We start from the raw sequence: 16936 nt of genomic DNA, 5'->3' as shown, positions 1-16936 counted from the left end.
CGTGATCGTTATATCGGAATAGTTTTCTTTCTTTCTTTTTTTTTCCTGGCTTCACCAACACTCGGATTTGTGTCTGGCGAAGTGGGGGGATTCGGTTTTCTGGACAGGCCACAACGAATCGAGCAGCCAAGCTAGCGGAAGCCCGGTGAGTCAAGCAGCAGCCGGTCGGGGGAGGGAGCGCACAGCGTATATCGGCCGGGCGAATGTAGGTCGGGGATGACGCTGGAGTCCGACGAGGCCAGAGGCTGAGGTTGAAGTTGCTTTGGTGGAGAAACAGGCGAAGAGACAAGAGATGACTATAGTTTTGGGCCGTGACGGCTTTTGACGGGCTGGCGGAGACGCGGAGATTCCTTTCTCCCGGCCTCTTTCTACGGGCTGCCCAGGTGCCTAGACGGAAGGGAAGAGAGGTAGCGGACAGCAGGAGAAGTGAGAGTGATGCTATGCTGCTCTTGGGAGAGTGAGAGCCAGAGTGTTTCTCTTTGTATGCTCACGTAGAGATGCAGTTGATTATTCGGTTCTACCTTGGGAGTTTATCCTGGTGTTCTGGTGGTGAGCTAGAGGTAGCTAGGGCTGGAGACCTTGTTAAGCAGTGCAGTCACTGAATCTGAGCAGTCACTGCACTCCAGTCACGGCGATGCCGGCTGCTTGTCTAGCTGCACCTTGACTGTCTGTATCCTGTCCTTGTAATATAAATATTCTACATTCTTCTTCTTCTTCTTCTTTTCTTTTAGTTTTATTTATTTTTATTTTTTATACTTTTCGGCGTCTTTTTAGGCTTTCGGAGTTTCTTTTCTCCATCGGCAAAATATTTCTCCCTCCGGCTTACACATCCTCTGCTTTTTTCTGCTTATTCATCCAAACTGACCAATCAGCGCGTCTTCAGCCTCTTCTTTTTTTTCTGTCCTGCCGAAAAAAGAAAAAAAGTCTCGCGGTTTTGTTCGTTTCGAGGGTTTTCACCTTCTCAGCGTTCGCCATCCAGCTTCTTCTCCTCCTCCCTCACACATACACAGGAACAGGCACATACCCGGACGGCCAGGCCATGAGCAGTCGCGCTCCAGATACCTCTGTTTCTTCCTGCTTACCTACTCGCTACTAGATCTATTACCTACCTCTCTCTCGCCATTTTAACGAGTCCTAGAGCGCGTTCCCCTGCTATAAATCTATATATCGAACCCCGGTGAGCCGCTGCCTGGACATGGCTCCGGTGCAAGAACTTCCCTCGACGGGCGACGAAGACGTCACGATGGTGGATGCTGCCGAATACCAGCCTTCCGACGATGCTCGGGACGACCAAGATATGAAGGTACGCTTGCAGGACGCGTTAAGCTGTTGCGGACGTGGGGAGATGCCACCTTTATGGAAAATGGGATGCAGGTATCCAGGCTAACACTTCACACTTTTCTTCCGCTTTAGGAGTACCAAGACACACCTGACTACACGGTAAGCCTCTGTCGATAACTGCACAATGCTGCATTTCAGTGCTGATGGTGGTAGGATTCCGATACAAACCCAAATACCACCGCAAGTAGTGTTGCTGGCGATGCTGCTCCAGATGGCCGGAAACGAAGGACAGAGGCCTTCCAGCTACGCAAAAGCGTCCTTGGTAAAAAACACGGACGTCTTGACGAGTCAATGGTATGTCGTACATGCCCATACAGAATTATCGCATACTAGTCTTGATACTTATTTCTCACTCTATACAGGAAGATGATTCAATTCGACGATTCCGTTACCTACTCGGACTAACTGACTTGTTCCGCCACTTTATCGACACTAATCCTAACCCTCGGATCAAAGAAATCATGGCCGAAATCGATCGCCAGAATGAAGTCAAATCAGGCCCGAGGAAAGGAGCTACTAGAAAAGGTGGTGCGGCAGGAGAACGCCGACGAAGGACAGAACAAGAAGAGGACGCAGAGCTTCTGAAGGATGAGAAACGGGGAGGAAAGACCGAAACCGTCTTTCAGCAATCACCTTCATTCATTCAGGGAGGTGAAATGCGTGATTACCAGATTGCTGGCCTGAACTGGCTGGTTTCGCTACACGAAAATGGTATCTCAGGCATATTGGCTGACGAGATGGGTCTTGGAAAGACTCTCCAGACCATTTCCTTTTTGGGATACCTTCGACATATTTGCGGAATCACAGGTCCTCATCTCGTTGCTGTTCCGAAGTCGACTTTGGATAACTGGAAACGGGAGTTTGGTAAATGGACACCCGATGTCAACGTCTTGGTTTTACAAGGAGCCAAGGATGAACGCCACCAACTCATCAACGAGCGCCTAGTCGACGAGAAATTCGATGTGTGCATCACCAGTTACGAAATGATCCTTAGAGAAAAGTCGCATTTGAAGAAATTCGCCTGGGAGTATATTATTATCGACGAGGCGCATCGAATCAAGAATGAAGAGTCATCCCTCTCACAGATTATTCGTGTGTTCAAGTCCAGAAACCGACTCCTGATCACGGGAACCCCTCTGCAAAACAACCTCCACGAACTATGGGCATTGCTAAACTTTTTGCTTCCGGATGTGTTCGGCGACTCCGAGGCCTTCGATCAATGGTTCTCTAACCAAGAGGCGGACCAGGACACAGTCGTTCAGCAGCTACACAGAGTCCTTCGGCCGTTTTTGCTACGCCGAGTGAAAAGTGACGTGGAGAAGAGCTTGCTCCCAAAGAAGGAACTCAATCTTTATGTTGGCATGTCAGAGATGCAAGTCAAATGGTACCAAAAGATTCTCGAAAAGGATATTGATGCAGTCAACGGCGCTCAGGGTAACCGGGAATCCAAGACTAGACTTCTAAACATTGTCATGCAGCTGCGCAAGTGCTGCAACCACCCTTATCTGTTTGAAGGAGCAGAGCCAGGCCCTCCTTATACTACCGACGAGCATCTTATTGACAATTCAGGAAAGATGGTTATTCTAGACAAGTTGCTCAATCGTTTGTTTAAACAAGGCAGCAGAGTGTTGATCTTTTCACAGATGAGTCGTGTTCTCGACATTCTAGAGGACTACTGCGTTTTCAGGGGACATGAATACTGCAGAATCGACGGCTCAACCGCCCACGAGGACCGTATCCAGGCAATCGACGAGTACAACCGCCCAGGCTCTGAGAAATTTGTATTCCTTCTGACCACTCGTGCTGGTGGACTGGGTATAAACTTGACAACAGCTGATATTGTCATCCTGTTTGACAGTGACTGGAATCCTCAGGCTGATCTCCAGGCTATGGACCGAGCTCATCGTATTGGCCAGACTAAGCAAGTCGTTGTGTTCAGATTTATCACTGAGAAGGCCATCGAAGAAAAGGTGCTGGAACGAGCAGCTCAAAAACTTCGATTAGATCAGCTCGTCATTCAACAGGGTCGCGCTCAGCAACAGGCTAAAAACGCAGCTTCCAAGGATGAACTCTTGAGCATGATTCAGCACGGCGCTTCCGATGTGTTTAGCTCTACTGGAGGTACCTTCGGCAGTGGCAAGGATATTTCCGAAGATGATATCGAGGCCATCCTAAAGAAAGGTGAAGAGCGTACCGCTGAGCTCAAAAACAAATATGAAAAGCTCGGAATTGATGACCTGCAGAAGTTCTCTTCAGAAAATGCCTATGAATGGAATGGAAAGGACTTTACTAACCGCAAGAAAGACATTGGTTTGAGTTGGATTAACCCTGCAAAGCGTGAACGCAAAGACCAATCATATACAATTGGCAGCTTCTACAAGCAGACTTTCACAAAGCCTTCTGAACCCAAGCCTAAAGTCCCCAAGGCACCAAAACAGACTACCATTCATGACTGGCAATTCTTCCCTCCTAAACTTCAAGAATTGCAAGACAAAGAGACTGCATACTTCCACAAGGAGATTGGTTATAAAGCTGCTTTGCCTGAAGGTCCTGAAGAGTCAGTTAGTGATAGGGAAGCGGAACGCGAACTTGAGCAGCAGGAGATCGATAATGCCGTACCCCTAACTGCGGAAGAGCAAGAGGAAAAGGCCAAATTATCCGCTGAAGGGTTCTATAATTGGAACCGACGAGACTTCCAGCAATTCATCAATGGTTCGGCTAAGTTTGGACGTACCAATTATGAAGACATGGCCACCGAAGTGGACAGCAAAACCCCCGAAGAGATCAAAGAATATGCTAAAGTTTTCTGGAAGAGATACACTGAGATTCTCGACTATCCGAAGTATATCCGCATTATCGAGCAGGGTGAAGAAAAGATGAGAAGAATGAATCAACAACGCAAGCTCCTCCGCAAGAAAATGGGACAGTACCGTGTTCCTCTCCAACAGCTGAAGATCAACTATACCGTCTCAACGACCAACAAGAAAGTATACACAGAAGAAGAGGATCGCTTCTTACTTGTTATGCTTGACAGGCACGGTGTTGATGGAGAAGGTCTATATGAAAAAATCCGCGACGAAATCCGGGAAAGCCCACTGTTCCGATTCGACTGGTTCTTCCTGTCCCGTACCCCTGTTGAAATTGGTCGAAGATGCACCACCCTCCTGAATACAATCGCTAAAGAGTTCGAGGGCGATACAAAAGAAACTAATGGAGACAACAAAACCAAAGCACGCACGCGGGATGAAGAGACTGAAAACGGCGATGATACTGGCCCAGCAAAGAAGAAGTCAAAGGGTGCTGCTCCTGCAGTGGTAAGTTATAAATAGTCTTTAATTGTACCCTTAAAACAGAGCAAAGCTAACAAGACTATAGAATAAAAAGCTCAAAGCTGTTCAGTCTAATAGCAAAGCGACGTCAACAAACACTTCTAGAGCCGGGAGCGTCTCCTCTTCTGGCCCAACCAAGAGCAAATCAAAGAAGCGGTAGAACTTCTAAAGGGGTCCCAGTTTCTTTTCATTTTAAATATTAGGTGCATGTATGATAACTTTACTTTTTTTAACTGGCGTACGGTTTGGGAGAAGAGAGGTATATACGGCGCTTTGGAGGCCAAGGGTTGACTTCACGACAAGAGTGGTTCTACTTTACAACAACCTCGCGGTTCCTCTACCGTAATAAAATATACTTCCAACTTTGTAACGTACATTTAGATCATTTTGAGTTTTAACATGTGTCTTTATTGATAACTTGAACCTTCTAGCAAGGATGTGTGCAATGGTCAAATTTAAGTCGTGGGTAATATAATCCGCTCTCTAAGCCCAATGCCAATATACGAGACTCCAAAATGCTCCTCCGCTTGATAGTACAATATGTATAAGGCCACGAACGCCGGAAACACACATAGGGGTAATAATACAATAGTAGCGTAGAATGGAAAGGATATCAATATAAATACTAGAGGGAAGCCCAAAGACTTAGAAGACACGGTTCGTGTTTGCGGTAGGGGTATCGGTTGAATCTTGTGTCTCACCACCACTGAAAGGTGGTCTGCGAGAGAGAAAAGCCTCGCATAATAATGCAGAGGCTACGCTGACATTCAAGCTAGAAACACCAGCAGTATCATCGCGAATGTTATCTGAATAAGCTCCGGGGATAGTAACAAATGAATCTGCCCTATTCTTTATCTTCTGCTGCAGGCCTGAGCCCTCACCCCCTAACATCAACACACATGGTGCCTTTGTGAGCTCAGAAGATAGAGAACTTAAGCTATTCACGACGGGGATTTTTCGGGTATAGTCATTAACCAGCGTTGCATCAGGCGCGTCTGCTGCGAAAAATTTCCAGCCATTCGCTTGAGATGCTGTCATAAAAGTGCTAACATCACGAACTGAGAGAATAGGAATGGCTTCGGTTGCACCAGCAGCAGCTTTCATAACGACAGGAGATATAGGTGCTGAGTTCTGCGACGAAAAAGCAATTGCATCTGCACCAAACCAGTAGGCACTTCGGAAGATGGCTCCAAGGTTTCCTGGGTCAAGTATCCCATCGAGTAGTAGAGTGAAGGGGAACCGGGATGCTTTGCTGTCTTTCCTTCGAGCATCGAATTGGATGTGGCCATCTGTGCCATTCACAGCAGCTTGTTCTTCTGGTTGAGCCGCCAATTGAGCTAGGAAATGTGAGTTGGATTTGGAAACGACCGTTTGGAAGCTTAGAACTGGAGGCTTCGGAAGTGGGGATGCCTCCAAGACCATGCCATTATGAGGCCGCTTTCCAGTCATCTTGTCCAGCGTAGTTTTCCAGGGGCCGGTAACATGTTTAACCTGCGCACCCGCTAAGCTTGCATATTTGGCAATAGCGCGTATTTCGGGCTGTTCCCACTTTGGCACCCCAGAGCGATCCCGGGATGATTCTTCAAACAGGTATAAGGTATGTAGTTTTCGGCGGCCACATCTTACCGCAGCATTGACTGCGGATGTTCCATATATGAACTCCGAGACGGGAGAAGAATATGGTATCTGTTGAGGCGGCACAACATAGACTTTACTGGACAAAGGGTGGTGAATATCCATTACTTCATCCTCTGATTTTGCATATCCTCCCATCTGCTGTCTGGCGCTCAGCACGCTACTAGCTTCGAGCTTCCTCACTCCCACGTTATCTATATATGTCGGTGGTTTCCTTCTTTCCCTCCGCCAGTGTGTCGTTTCGCTGGACCGAATAGACGATTCCGGGTATCGTCGCGAGGAGTCCGATGTAAGAGTTCTGCTATGCGCTTTGCTGCCCGGTAATTCTTGGTGCTGACGTTGGAACTGTAGTGGATATTCGTCTCCAGAGGGACCGTTCATGCGAGCAGGCATCTTACCATCCGGATTTGAAGCATCAGACCTTTCGTCCCGCCTCCAGTTTGATATTCCGCCTGCTCGTGGGCCATAGCTGTTGGCATCGTGCTTATTTACCGTGTATCTCTGGCTCACATTTTCTGCATTTCGAGGCGGAGATGAAATTCGTCCACGTCGGATCCACGGCGCATTTTCTTTCTTAGGGGTTCCAAATCCACGGCCTTTTCTGATCCCGGTTGTAATGGCCGAGTTTACTGACAGACACCGGATGGAGTTCACACCTTGTAAAACGAGTAAACCCTGCAAGCGTAAATTAGCAGTACTAGAAGCCGGGAGCCTAGAAGATGATAGCAGCATAGCGCCCGTAAAACAAGGATATACAGGGTCCCCAGATGTTCCCTCTGCTTTTCGTGAGATCGCAACAGAGAAGAAAAGGAGAAGACAAAAAGACAGAAAAGCTGCAGAGATCAAAATGTCTGTTTGAGCCTCATCTGATTATATAATCTGTAACTATCGATTAGTTACTCTTATCAGTGATTAGTCATCTTTCATCTCTCTCATTGAGCTTCTTGTTTGTTTGCGCTGTTGAAACGGCTTTCATGGTTTCATTGTACTATTTCTAAAAGAAAAAAATAATGGTCGCGATTAGCTGCAGGAGAGCAGTGCCTTGTTTCTCTACTCTGTACAAGCAGCTTTGCTTCGCGTTTGAAACGTCATATCAGAGCTAAATTGATTTACAACACGCGATAAAGTTGTAATAGTTGCCACCAGAGTTTCTGTAGATACGGTATTTTACGAATATATTACCGTTCCGAGAGCTAAAGATCGGTATTTTAGTGTATTTATGGTACATCATCAAACGTTTCGACTGTTCCAAAACGGAAGCGAAAATAGAAGAATAGCAGTGAACACATATCAAACCCCCTGAAGCCCTGTTTACGCGCAGTATACGCCGTTGTTGAAGGGCCTTTACGGAAGAGATGAGGTGAATAAGAGAGCAGCCTGCGCTGTCTCTTTCCCCCCATGTCTACCAGGCGCGTTCGCTTCCAACGTCGCGACTGAGAACTAACTGAGCTACTGGTGACAGGACATCTTAACGGGAGAGACTATTTCGGCTCGTGTCTAGCGGGAAACCATGCGGCCGTTCCAGGACCTCGCTATTTCCTCCTCTTCGGAGTCTTCTGACGGGGAGACAGCGAACTTCATCCTAAGCCAGTTCACGGCCATAAACACGACGGGGCCTCCAGCAAAGCCTCAGGCTACGAGATTGGTTCCATGTGTTGAAATTCCCAAGAAAAGCTTCAATGAGGATGATTATCCATATCTACCCGGCTATTCGACCGTAGATCACATAAGATCTAAGGTAGAAAACCTCACTTCGGATTCATACGAGGTAGTACTCAAAAGTGGCGATATTAGGGTGGTAAGTGTAGTTTCAAATGCTCTCTCACCCAATTACCAGGCTATTGTCTAATAGATCTATAGCTATCATTGAGCAAGATCCAATCACTCAAAGGTGGCCGTGGAGCGCTATCAGTGTTTAATTCCCAAAATGCTTACTCCAGCTCCGAGTCCCCGTCTACCAGCAGCTCAGAGGATGAGCTTATATCACCCCATCCAACTACTCGACGGCCAAGGAAATCCAGGGAAATTGGTTCTGTCAATGGCTCTACACGGCCCAGAAGCCTTCGTCAAAGAACACTGGCCAAGGTCAACTATTCAATGCGCCTTAGCAGTGTTGAATCTGAAGGTTCCAGCACTCGGAGACGATCTAGCCGGCTGAACCCTCGCCGTGACCGATCGCCTGACGATTTAATAGAAATAGACAGTGATGATTCTAGCGAGGATACCCAGAGAAGGACACGCGCAAAAAGACGAAAGGTTATAAACCTCCCCGTGCGAGAACCCCGCAATGGAGTACGTACTTCTCAGAGGACTCGAAAGCAAGTCGGGAACATGGCTGAAAGATTGGAGGATGACATATCCGAAGTAGAGGTGGCCCAGAAAGAGACGAAGTACTCAGCCGCACAGGAGAGATTTTATAGATTACCAAAAGATGATCCCTTTGCGCTTCGTCATCAATCTGCCTGCAGGGTCTGTTATACTGTTGGAGACAGCTCCGAAAAGGGGGTTCTAGTCTACTGTCAGGGATGCACAGATTCATACCACCAAGTGTGCCTTGGGTCCCGCGGCACCCGGACTCATCTGGTCAGCAAAGTAACTTCAAAGTTATTCGTGTTGCAATGTCGTTTCTGCATTGGGCTTGCTCGTGAGAAAGACCCGACGGCCCCCCATCATGGCACCTGTACCGGTTGCAAATCTCCTGGAGAAATGACAAAACCATTAAGGACGCGCTTGACCACGAGACAAGAGCATATACAACGTGAAGAGAATGGCGGAGAGGATCCATGTATTAATGTTGATCAAACTATACTGAGCCTGCCGGAAAATGTCATGTTTCGCTGTGACTCATGTAAACGCAGCTGGCACATGCACCATTTACCTAGAAAATCCGGAACGTCATATACTATTGATGATGGCCTGGAAGATGCCGAGTTATCTGAGAAGAGGTTTAAAGAGTATTCTCGCCGTTGGACTTGCAATGAGTGCGCTAATCTTCCGGGAGAAATCGAAACCTTGGTTGCTTGGAGGCCGACCAACCTAGACAACTATACTCCAGGATACTCTTGTGATGAGATTGAAGAGGATGCTAAAGAATATTTGATAAAATGGCGGAAGCTCTCTTACTTTCAGACTTCCTGGATGCCAGGCCCTTGGGTTTGGGGGGTCGCAGCCCATGTTACACGCAAGGCGTTCAATAAATCTGAAGATGGACAAAAGCCCCGAATGACCACCGAAGATGCTATACCCGAAGATTACCTTCAAGTGGACATTGTATTTGATGTTCAATACTCAAACGTGGTTTCTGAGCGAACTCTTGAGATTGATCTAGCTCGGGCTGACGAAGTTGAAACCGCTTATGTGAAATACAGGGGTCTTCCTTATGAGTCTGCAGTCTGGGAAAAACCCCCAGACCGAAAGAACGTTGAGAGATGGCAAAGCTTTGTGTCAGCATATGAGGACTGGGTTCTCGGTAACCATATTCAAATTCCTAGGCGCGGTACATTGAAAAGACACCTTGATCATGTTCGTTCGAAGGATTTCGCCAAGCATTGGGTGCGTAAGAAGCAGCCTGAAATACTCGTGGGAGGAGATTTAATGGACTACCAACTTGAAGGACTAAATTGGATATATTTCATGTGGTATAAACAACAGAGCTCAGTGCTCGCGGATGAGATGGGGCTGGGTAAAACTATCCAAGTCATCTCCTTCTTCGCCACTTTAATCCAAGACCACAATTGCTGGCCCTTTCTGGTAGTTGTTCCAAACTCGACTTGTGCAAAATGGAGACAGGAGATTAAAAGATGGACGCCAAGTCTCCGAGTTGTTACGTGCTATGGCTCGGCGGCTGCTCGGAAGATTGCTCAAGAGTACGAGATGTTCCCCCGTTTATCCAAGGACCTTCGGTGCCATATTGTCGTGACATCCTATGAAAGTATGATCGAGGACAAGACTAGGAAGTTATTCTCAAACATCCCTTGGGCAGGGCTGGTTGTCGATGAAGGACACCGACTGAAGAATGACAAGAACCAGCTTTATGAAACTCTCTTGAAGATGTCGGTACCCTTTACATTGCTCCTTACGGGAACACCGCTCCAGAACAACATTCGTGAATTATTCAACATCCTCCAGTTCTGCGACCGCTCTCACAATGCAGTTGCTCTAGAGGAGGAATATAAGGAAATGACCAACGAGAACGTGAACAAACTCCATGATATGATTAGGCCATTCTTTCTTCGACGAACCAAAGCCCAGGTGCTGTCATTCCTTCCACCTGTGGCGCAAATCATACTGCCTGTTTCCATGACCATTGTGCAGAAAAAGCTATACAAGTCAATTCTTTCCAAAAATTCGCAGCTAATCAAGTCTGTGTTTAAGAATACTGGCACAAATTCAACTGTCAAACAGAGTGAACGCCACAATCTAAACAATATTCTGATGCAGCTTCGGAAATGCCTGTGCCACCCCTTCGTCTATTCAAAGGCCATTGAAGATAGAGGCGTCAATTCAACCTTACTACACCGGAACATGGTTGAAGCATCAGCCAAGCTCCAGCTGTTAGAGCTTCTACTGCCCAAGCTCCAGGAGCGGGGGCACAGAGTTTTAATATTCAGCCAGTTTTTGGACTTTTTAGACATTGTGGAGGACTTCTTGGATGGCCTTGGCCTTAAACATCTTCGTCTCGATGGCAGCATGACGTCGCTGAAGAAACAGAAGAATATCGATGCTTATAACGCGCCGGGTTCCGAGTACTTTGCATTCCTCCTTTCTACGAGGGCCGGTGGCGTTGGCATCAACCTAGCAACAGCAGATACAGTTATTATTCTGGATCCCGACTTCAACCCACACCAAGATATACAGGCTTTATCCAGAGCTCACCGAATCGGGCAGAAGAAGAAAGTCATGGTTTTCCAGCTGATGACCCGCGGGTCTGCTGAAGAGAAAATTATGCAGATTGGAAAGAAGAAAATGGCGCTGGATCATGTACTTATTGAGCGAATGGACGCTGAGGATGATGATGAACTTGATCTGGAAGCCATCCTGCGCCACGGCGCGGAAGCATTATTCGATGATAACAACACCGGTGATCTCGTTTACGATTCGCAATCCGTTAATAAGCTGATTGACCAGAGTGAAGTGGAAAACACCAAGGTGGGTAATGACACTTCTGCAGAATCGCAATTTAGCTTTGCAAGGGTATGGATCAACGAATCAATGGAGGATGCACTTGGTGATAGTGAATCTACACCACCACCAAGTAATACTGTTTGGGAAAAGATCCTTCAGGAGCGAGAAAGGGCAGCAGAACAGGAAGCGAGGGCCAAGGCAGAAGCATTCGGGAGAGGCAAACGCAAGCGTCAGGTATGGCTCCAACCTGCAAATTTACTCGATCTCTATGCTAAACATCCTGTTTTTAGGCCATCAATTACCGAGACCACGACAAGAATAACAATGCAGATAATGATAGTGACGTTGAATTCAACGGCCCATCTGAGTCTGATACTGATGTCACTGCAACATCTGAACGGTCAGAGACGTTTGGGAAACGCGCTGGTAAGATTCATTCGGTGAAGTCTCTTGATTTACATATATTCACGCGGTCTGTTAGCCCGCCCCTTCAAACGCGCTAGCATTGCCTATCCCGACGGCGATGTGGAAACACAATCCACCCTGAACGAGAAGCATCCTTGCGTGGCATGCGACCATCTTCATCCCGTTGGCTACTGTCAACTCAGGCTTGCTGGGGTTGAGCACTGCGGCCTCTGCGGAATCGCCCACCTTGGCCACCTGCGAACATGTCCACACCTTCAATCTGAGCTACAAGTCGCATCAATGCTTGGCTCATTACGACAAAGTACGGAATCAAGCGACCTTGTTGAAGCAGCTACTAAATATCTAAGAGGAATCCGTGGACACCTTGTCGCAGCGCGTAAGAAAGCCGCTTCTCAAGAGCAAACACAATACACGATGACTACGAATCCTCCTCCAGTTCCTCCTTATACCCAAAACCCCCATCCGCAAAATCATCCCGAATATTCCTATACCGTACAAGCACCCAATCCACCACAATTGTTGAATTCCTTCCCTGACCCTAGTTACCCTGTAGCTCCCCCGCGACCAGGGAAGCCACATGTCCAGCACCAACCCAGCCTCCCCCATTCTTTTGCTGCACCTCAAGGGTACAGTTCGCCCTATGCCCCAAGTCGGAACTCATACTCTAATTCCTACACATTTCAAGGCTAGCCCTAGCTAAACAGAATAAGGATTGCAATGGCCTTTGTTCGGTAAAATGGCCTCCTTGATGCCTTTACCTACTCCGAACCATCAAACTCTCAGTGGTTACCTCTTAAACCAAAATTACCCTTCATGTACATTATGGATTTTCACGGTCCTTGATGCCATGTTTATAAAGCATATGTAGAATTAGACAGCTGAAACAATTTCAACTTCATACTAAGATTCGCTCTTTGCCGTCGTCGTCTCCTTACTCCAACCAACCCTTCAGGGGCCAAGTTCCTATCACGTGACCAACCCCTGCAACACGAACCTTAAGCCAACTTCAAACGTCGTTGAGAAGAAAATGATAGACGGGAGAGCAAGCAGCAAGCAAGGGATTATTTGATAGAGAACGTATAGATACGTGTTTATGCTGCCTAGGAACTTACATTCCACGCATCTGCTTCCTTTGCTGGTGACCAATACGTCGCTCCGGGCGGAAGAATGCTCCCACCCCAGTCGAGATATCAACATACTACACAGCAGTGCTGTAGTATGCGCCATAGAACTATCAGATCTAAGAAAATTTACAGGCATCTTGCCAAAGCCTCAAGACTGCCACCTGCATTTTAATACGGGGAGCGGGGGCGTGGCAGTGTATCCCTCCGAGATGGCATCTTCCGTCTTCTTTAATGCAAGTTTGTTGATTTGTTTGGTTGAATGTCAACATAGGAGAGACCTCCACCCCCTGTTGCTCTTGAGGACTTATACCACCTAATCCTGACAGCTACACTGTTGGTTTAGTTTATGTCTTATTTTATTTCTCCGGTTGCTATTGAATCTAGGCCTCTTTGCTCTAGCAAGCTGGCTGATATCAAGCTCCTCTGCTCTCTGCCTAGCGGATGCAAAGTCCCGTTAAACCCACAGTTAAGCCGCCAGCACGGATGCACTTTTGGCCTTCTTGCCAGTACAAACTGTCAGACTGTCTGAGGCTAAGGAACAAAGATCTCCTGGCAAACACCGATCGCTTATCGCCAGTAGATTAGATCCGTCTCTTCTCTTCTCTCTCCCACACACAACAAGTGTTTCTTAAAATGCCTGGCCTCCCCTTACATATCACTTTCTGTCTCACTATGTTGCTGCCTCTCTCAGAGTGAAGAAGAAGCCTTTATCTAGCTCCACTGTTGATCTATATACTGTCTCTTCTCCACAAAAAGAAGAAGAAGAAGGGAAGAAAGGCCCCCTAGTGAATGGCATTCTGATGCAAAGTCATTCACTTGCTCCTCTTTCTCTCCTCTCTCTCTCTCTCATCCAACAACACAGCCTGGAGAGCCGCTTTACCCCTTTTGGAACTATCAGGCTCTCTCTTCTCTCTTCTTCCTCCCAGCCTCCCTTTTTCGCGAGGGCTTTTGTCCTTTCACACACACACACACACACAACACACAACCACACTTGCACATCCACATATACTCTCCTTCTTCTTCTTCATCGCTCTGGTGCCTTTTTTCCTCTGATATTCACCCTCATTGCCAGCTGCTTGAGATAGATATCCCTTTCCCTCTTCTACTGCTATCCCGAGCTGCCTCTTCATACGTTACCCTCTCGCTCTCTCTATATCTGACCAAATTTGGTAGTCTATCACGATTCACTCACCTACCATTCAAATTGGGTCTTACTTTGCAGGAATTCCATATACTGCCCAGTCCATCATGGCAATGCCTCTTCGACCTCTACACTTCCTGTCTCGCGAAGATGGCACCCTTACGGCCCTGGTTGCCGTTGATGAACTGCCCCATTACGTCTCTATCAGAGGCGTCCCTCGCACTTTGAACCACAGCGACACCCAGGGTATGACCAGCCTTGGAACCGTCAAGTCTCGTGGGCAGTTCTACCTTATCGACAGTGCTATCCAGAACGCGTCCAAGTCCGTGGGAGAAAAGACAAACAATCCTGGCCGCCAGGTGGTCACAGCAGCAGCACGCGGGTTCGAAGACTTCGACCAGCTGGCGACCGCCCCCCAAAACTCCACGACAGATGCATCTGCAGCCCAGCACCCAGACTGGACTCCCGTTACCACAGGTGGTACTCAGACCTCTACAAAGCATGTACGTTGGTTTCTATATTCCTACAGTAAATGGCGCTCCCTTGCGTACCTTGTCAGGCTAACGCGAAATCAAACCATCCAGAGCTCCGGTCATCGCCACGGCAAAGGTGGCCAAAATGGTAATTCTGCCAAAAAAGAATACTGCTCTTTCTGGCTTCGTCATGGAGAGTGTGATTATCAGCAGCAGGGTATGTCCAGTTTGGTGGGAGTTGCAATTATGATACCAGAAAGTTCTGACATGTTAGCACAGGATGCATTTTCAAACACGAAATGCCTACGGATAAGCCCACGCTTGATAAGCTCGGGCTCAGAGACATCCCTCGCTGGTACCGTGAGAAACATGGAGTCAAGGGGCTCGGGGGCGCTGGTGGGCGAAATCGTCATGAAGGAAACGGACGCAACTGGCGTGCTGAAAACCATCATCATAGCCATCATCACCTCCCAGCCGCTGCTGCAAACCCAGCCGATAGACGCGACGTTAATGGTCACCGGGTTATGACTACAGAGGCTCAGGCGGAAAGGCCCAGAGCTACCCCTACACCCCCACAGCAGCCTAACCTTTCTGCCCTGCCTCATGGTCACCCAACCATGTACAACAACATACCCGGCACTATCCATGGGCCTCCTATGGGTTTATCTACCCCGGTAGGTTTGAACATGAACATGCCAGCAAACAACCCGCCTCTTGAGGGTCCGAAATTTCCCAATCGATGTGATCTTATTTCCATCGATGACTTCCGGAAAACACCTACCCCTGACCACACGGTGCAGGACAAAGGTAAACCTTCGCTTGGAAAATTCTCTGGCAATGGCAATCAGTCTCATGTTAAAATTGACCTTATGGACCAGCCATTCCCCACTGGTCCAGGACTACTACCAACTGTCCCAGCCACGAACTCAAACAACGTACAAGGACAGAATACTGTACCTCACAACAACAATCTGATGCTTTCTCACAGCTATGCCCCTGGTTCTCTGCCACTTCCAGGGTCAACATCTCTTTGGACCATAACCGGGAATGAAGGGGATAACTGGAACTTGCTGCCCCTTACACCCTTCTTGCCTGTTACAGGGGCTCCTCCTGTTAACCAGCAGTCCATCGGCCAGGGAACTCAGATCAAGAAAAAGCCCCAGCGCTCTCGTCGACTCTACCAGCGCAGACCATCTATCGATGGTAACGATGGAACTGATGAGGAAAAGCACTTGCGAGCAACAAACATTCCCCCAATCAACACTGCCATAACTAACCTGGACTTCAAGGGCCCTGTATCAAGGGCAATCTCGCCTTGCTTTTCCTCCCATCCCCAGTCTGGCAGCTATGCTTCTTCCCCTTGCTCGCCCCGTTCTGGACTGACTACCACCCGTTTCCCTGACAATTTCGAATTTCGTGGAAATGGCAATCACAGATACGGGAGCCGTGGATCTCCAAACTCCACCCAATCGACCCAGACCAACCGAGGAATCAATTATGATTTGTTTGATCTTGGGCTAAACAACCCAATTACCCTTACTGCCAAACACATCTAAGGCCATCCCACCCTATACATTTGTTTCATATGTTTCATATATTTGACGGCAGCAAACACATGGCATCTCAAAAAGGTCGTTGGCAATGCTTTTGGCCTTCAGCATCTTTTCCATTTCTTCTTTTTTCTTTTCCTTCAAACCCAATGCCTTTGCCCATTCATTTGATTCTGCTCTATCGTTCCCCCCCCCCCCCCCCCCCCCCCCTTGCTTCCCTTCTTTTCATTTATGCCTTCATACAGAAATTGGCCCAATCCACCTTTCTGATCGTATAATTCGTGTACTGAACAACGTTCATACATTGGATTATATATGATTACCCTCTCCAGCGCCAAAGTTACTCCGCAGCCTTTTTCCTTATTGGTCTAAGGAATATGAACTCACGTCCAACGGCAATAGGAAACTGTGCTGGATAAGCGAAACAAAGAGTATACCTTTCACGTTGGAAGATGGAATTCTGCTGCAGTTTGAATTAGTTTGCTGTAAAATTTGGTTGTTTGCTTGCTTTTCTACTTTCCTACCTTCCCCCCTTTAATCCCTTGACTGACACTTCACCTCAAGATATAAGAGCAATGGTACTGACGAATCCCTCCATGCTCTCTGTTTGTCAGATAATCTTGGGACTTTGTTTTCTCATCCCTGGCTTGCTGTTTGTCTCCCCTTCAGTCTTTTTCTTTTTACGATTGATTGCTTCAAAGAGTGTAGGGGGCAACCCCATCCTGTACCAATACAAAAACCAGAACCCACCAGGTCCCAAGGAGTTATATGAATGACCTGTCTATTAAACAAG

At 47.6% G+C, this 16936-nt stretch overlaps 5 protein-coding genes across 5 annotated transcripts; 4 read left to right on the top strand and 1 right to left on the bottom strand.

Moving 5' to 3' along the window:
- Positions 1–1195: 1195 nt before the first annotated feature.
- Positions 1196–4961, top strand: ARB_07803 (uncharacterized protein; the record flags this gene model as incomplete). Its single annotated transcript, XM_003014037.1, has 4 exons — positions 1196–1303; positions 1495–1635; positions 1704–4655; positions 4776–4961. 4 exons carry the CDS (start codon positions 1196–1198, stop codon positions 4959–4961), a joined length of 3387 nt encoding a protein of 1128 aa, XP_003014083.1.
- A 354-nt stretch (positions 4962–5315) lies between these two features.
- Positions 5316–7037, bottom strand: ARB_07802 (RNA methyltransferase, TrmH family; the record flags this gene model as incomplete). The annotated part of the gene is made up of 1 exon (XM_003014036.1): positions 5316–7037. The coding sequence occupies one exon, from the start codon at positions 7035–7037 to the stop codon at positions 5316–5318; it is 1722 nt and encodes a 573-aa protein (XP_003014082.1).
- Positions 7038–7815: 778 nt separating this feature from the next.
- On the top strand, positions 7816–12545 carry ARB_07801 (uncharacterized protein; the record flags this gene model as incomplete). Its single annotated transcript, XM_003014035.1, has 4 exons — positions 7816–8103; positions 8166–11663; positions 11720–11855; positions 11911–12545. The coding sequence occupies 4 exons, from the start codon at positions 7816–7818 to the stop codon at positions 12543–12545; spliced, it is 4557 nt and encodes a 1518-aa protein (XP_003014081.1).
- Positions 12546–13612: 1067 nt separating this feature from the next.
- ARB_07800 (uncharacterized protein) lies at positions 13613–14064 on the top strand (the record flags this gene model as incomplete). The annotated part of the gene is made up of 2 exons (XM_003014034.1): positions 13613–13671; positions 13695–14064. The coding sequence occupies 2 exons, from the start codon at positions 13613–13615 to the stop codon at positions 14062–14064; spliced, it is 429 nt and encodes a 142-aa protein (XP_003014080.1).
- A 163-nt stretch (positions 14065–14227) lies between these two features.
- On the top strand, positions 14228–16149 carry ARB_07799 (uncharacterized protein; the record flags this gene model as incomplete). Its single annotated transcript, XM_003014033.1, has 2 exons — positions 14228–14810; positions 14873–16149. The coding sequence occupies 2 exons, from the start codon at positions 14228–14230 to the stop codon at positions 16147–16149; spliced, it is 1860 nt and encodes a 619-aa protein (XP_003014079.1).
- Between the last annotated feature and the right edge of the window lie 787 nt (positions 16150–16936).

The sequence above is a fragment of the Trichophyton benhamiae genome, assembly GCF_000151125.1.
Source record: "Trichophyton benhamiae CBS 112371 chromosome Unknown Abenha-G-c-312d04.f1, whole genome shotgun sequence".
In the NCBI taxonomy this organism is placed as follows: Eukaryota; Fungi; Ascomycota; class Eurotiomycetes; order Onygenales; family Arthrodermataceae; genus Trichophyton; species Trichophyton benhamiae.
This window is presented reverse-complemented; position numbering and strand designations above follow the sequence as displayed.